This window comes from Bison bison, unplaced genomic scaffold (assembly GCF_000754665.1).
Source record: "Bison bison bison isolate TAMUID 2011002044 unplaced genomic scaffold, Bison_UMD1.0 scf7180017849959, whole genome shotgun sequence".
NCBI lineage: Eukaryota > Metazoa > Chordata > Mammalia > Artiodactyla > Bovidae > Bison > Bison bison.
The window spans coordinates 8,698-12,970 of record NW_011480532.1 but is presented as its reverse complement, the minus strand read 5'-3'; the positions used below and the strand labels follow the sequence as shown (position 1 = coordinate 12,970).

The window sequence follows — 4,273 nt, the reverse complement described above, 5'->3', positions numbered from 1 at the left end:
GAGCCTGGTGGGCTGCCGTCTATGGGGTCGCACAGAGTCGGACACGACTGAAGTGACTTAGCAGCAGCTTAGCAGCAGGATCCACTGTCAGACTGAGGCTGGAAGCCTGTTCAGCAGTTGGCAGACAACCCCATGACACTGAACCTTCTCATTTTGTATATAAGGCAAGACGTGATACTCAGAGAATTGGGGTACTGATGTTCTCAAATGCTGTTAAGAGCTAGCTTTGGTGGCTCAGAGGTTAAAGCGTCTGCCTGGAATGCGGGAGACCTGGGGTTCGATCCCTGGGTCAGGAAGATCCACTGGAGAAGGAAATGGCAACCCACTCCAGTACTCTTGCCTGGAGAATCCCGTGGAGGGAGGAGCCTGGTAGGCTACAGTCCATGGGGTCGCAAAGAGTCAGACACAACTGAACGAAATCACGTTCACTTTCACTTTCATAAATGAATGTAGTGATCCTCCTGCCAATAGGGCCACATCATAACTTTTGTGAACTTTAGGCACTTTTGCCTTCATGGGTCTTTTCTTCCACAAAGAAATGTTAGGTTTATACTTTACAACTATGTTGGTATAAACACAAATAATCCAGTTAGGTACATTATTATATATTTATTGGTATATTCAATTTTCCCCTCTGATGTTTAAAAGCTAACAAAATTAAACCACTTACATGGGATCCTAAAAGTATATATTATGAACCCTAGGCACTCGGTCTATTGTGCTTCATGGATAAATTAGCTTTGAATGCCGTGGTACTTTTCTCTTTTTCTATTCTAACCCCTAATTTGCAAATCCCACAGAAACTTATCTGCTACAGGATGAGATCCATTGTCTATGGTGGTTTCTTTAGTATTTTGGAAAACTCAGTCATATTCGTAACCAAATTCGTCCCCCTTTTTGTCTGAAGCTTATGGTCAAATAGAAACAAACACTCTTTTTTTCAACTGTGTGCTTTATTTTTTGCTTGAAATTGAAGTCTCTATTTAACTGCTCTGTGCCACAGCACAACAGATTATTTGGATCGGGAAAAATCTGCTTTAAAATACACTTAATAAAAAAACATTTTAAGTGTACTTAATAGATTTAGAAAAGTACTTATCTAATTTAGGAGCATTGGGCTCTCCCCAAACTATCTTGCCAGCTTTGCTTCTGGATGAGAAGAAATGTCTTAATTGAATTAGTACCTGTAATTGGTGCATCAGGGCGGGATTGCTCCTTTCTCCATGCAGGCACAAATACAGTAATATCTTTATGGCCTTTATCTAGGAACCAATCCACAGCAAGTTGTATTCCTCTGCAGGAAAACTCTTCTTTATTCCCATGGCTTCAGGAAGATAGGGAATGAGAGTAGAGAGGATTGATAACAAGTAACAAAGAAATACTACAAATAGGCTTTTTCTTAGTGTTAAGACATTGACAACAGATATATTACTTTTTGAGGATGCCAAAAATGTATTTTTTAAGAGAACAAATAAAGTTATTTTAAAAATTCCATTATTACAAATATTGCCATTATCATTACACATTCATTCAAGGCCACAAATAGTTAATAACAACTCTCAAAGCAGCCCTAGTGGTTATTTCCTATCATTATTTCCCTTTTCTCTCAACTCTTTCTGTTTCTATTACCATCTCCTTTTTCTAAGATTCTGATATTTATCATCTGAAAAAAGAAGTGTCACCAGAGGTTTGGATAAAGTTTATAGAGAATTAGTTGGAAATGAATTTTAAGTACATCTAGTAAGCTTAAAAAATAACACTGATAGCAAAAAAGATACACTGAAATGCTGACTGAAAATAGTTATCACAATTAATTAAATACGATTTGCCAATAAAAATTACAGTCTTGAAAATTTTAAGATGTGGAAAATGCTCACAATATAATGCTAAAAGAGAAAAGAAAGGATTTGGACTACATATAATGTAATCCAAATTTTATAGAAGAAAGCCTATGTACAGTATCTTTTTTTTGGCAAAGTAATGTCTCTGCTTTTTATTTTTTTAATATAAATTTATTTATTTTAATTGGAGGTTACTTTACAATATTGTATTGACCCAGTATCTTCTTCATTTGGGTTCATGATGCACATTTTCATTTAATGATTGTTCAAAGACATTAAATGGAAAACTCCAGACATAAGCAATTCATAAGTTTTAAATTATGCACCATTCTGAGTAGAGTTATGAAATCTGGTGCCATCCCATTCCATCCTGCCTGAGGAGAATCATCTCTTTGTCCAGCATACCCCACCCATAAATCACTTAGTAGTCTATCTTGTTATCAGGTTGACTGTTTCAGTATCACAGGGCTTGAGTTCAAGTAACTCATTTTATTTAATAATGGTTCTAAAGCACAAAAATAGTGGTGCTGGCAATTTGGATATGCTGAAAAGACAGTAAAGTGAAAAGGTGAAAGTTCTTAATTAAAGAAAGAAAAAAAGCTCATATGCTGAGGTTGCTAAGATCTACTGTAAGAATGAATCTTCTCTTCACGAAATTGTGAAGAAAGAAAAAGATGCTGTAAAGAACAATATTGCATAGGAACCTGGAATGTTAGGTCCATGAATCAAGGTAAACTGGAAGTAGTCAAACAGGAGAAGGCAAGAGTGAACATTTTAGGAATCAATGAACTAAAATAGATTGGAATTGGTGAATTTAATTCAGATGGCCACTATATCTACTACTGTGGGCAAGAATCCTTTAGTAGGAATGGAGTAACCCTCATACACAACAAGAGTCCAAAATACAGTACTTGGATACAATCTCAAAAATGACAGAATGATCTTGGTTCATTTTGAAGGCAAGCCATTCAACATCACAGAAATCCAAGTCTATGTCCCAATCACTAATGCCAAGAAAAATGAAGTTGAAAGGTTATATGAAGACCTACAAAATCTTCTAGAACTAACACCAAAAAAGATGTCCGTTTCATCATAGGGGACTTGAATGCAAAAGTAGGAAGTCAAGAGATACCTGAGTAACAGGCAAGTTTGGCCTTGGAGTACAAAATGAAGCAGGGCAAAGGTGAACAGAATTTTGCCAAGAGATCACACTGGTTATAGCAAACAGCCTCTTCCAACAACACAAGAGATAACTCTACACGTGGACACCAAATGGTCAATGCTGAAATCAGATTGATTATATTATTTGAAGCCAGAGATGGAGAAGCTCTATACAGTCATCAAAACCAGGAGCTGATAGTGGCTCAGATCATGAATTCTTTATTATAAAATTCAGACTTAAATTGAAGAAAAGAGAGAAAACCAGTAGGCCATTCAGGTATGACCTAAATCAAATCCCTTACAATTATACAGTGAAAGTGACAAATAGGTTTAAGGGATTAGATCTGATAGAATGCCAGAAGAACTATGGACAGAGTTGTACAACATTGTACAGGAGGCAGTGACCAAAACCATCCCCAAGAAAAAGAAATGTGGAAAGGCAAAATGGTTGTCTGAGGAGGCCTTACAAATAACTGAGAAAAGACAAGAAACGAAAAGCAAAGGAGAAAAGGAAAGATATATCCATCTGAATGCAGAGTTACAAAGAATAGAAAGAAGAGATAAGAAAGTCTTCCTAAGTGGTCAATGCAAATAAATAGAGGAAAACAACAAGATGGAAAAGACTGGAGATCTCCTCAAGAAAATTAGAAATACCAAGGGAACATTTCTTGAGAAAATGGGCACAATAAAAAACACAGCAACAGTATGTACCTAACAGAAGCAGAAGATATTAAGAAAAAGTGGCAAGAATACACACAAGAACTATATAAAAAAGGTCTTAATGACCTGGATGACCATGATGGAATGGTCAGTCACCTACAGCCATACATCCTGGAGTGTGAAGTCAAGTAGGCCTTAGGAAGCATTACTATGAACAAATTAGTGGAAGTGATGGAATTCCAACTGAGTTATTTCAAATCCTAAAAGATGATGCTATTAAAGTGCTACACTCAGTATGTCAGCAAATGTGGAAAACTCAGCAGTGGCCACAGGACTGTAAAAGGTCAGCTTTCATTCCAGTCTCAAAGAAGGGCAATGCCTAAGAATGTTCAAACTATTATGCAATTGCACTCATTTCACATGCTAGCAAGATAATGCTCAAAACCCTTCAAGCTAGGCTTCAATAGTACATGTACTGAGAACTTCCAGATAAGCAAGCTGCAATTAGAAAAGGCAGAGGAACCAGAGATCAAATTGCAAATATCTGTTGGATCATTGAAAAAGCATGAGAATTGGACTGGTTCAAAATTGGGAAAGGAGTACATCAAGGC

General features: G+C 36.7%; 1 protein-coding gene across 1 annotated transcript in view; it reads right to left on the bottom strand.

Annotated features, from left to right (window-relative positions):
* ZC3H12B (zinc finger CCCH-type containing 12B) overlaps positions 1-4,273 on the bottom strand; it is a gene marked incomplete at its 5' end in the record, with an annotated part of 9,877 nt that overhangs the window by 4,508 nt on the left and 1,096 nt on the right. Inside the window, 1 exon segment of the mRNA XM_010848295.1 lies at positions 1,185-1,324. Coding sequence (XP_010846597.1) covers positions 1,185-1,324 — 140 coding nt within the window.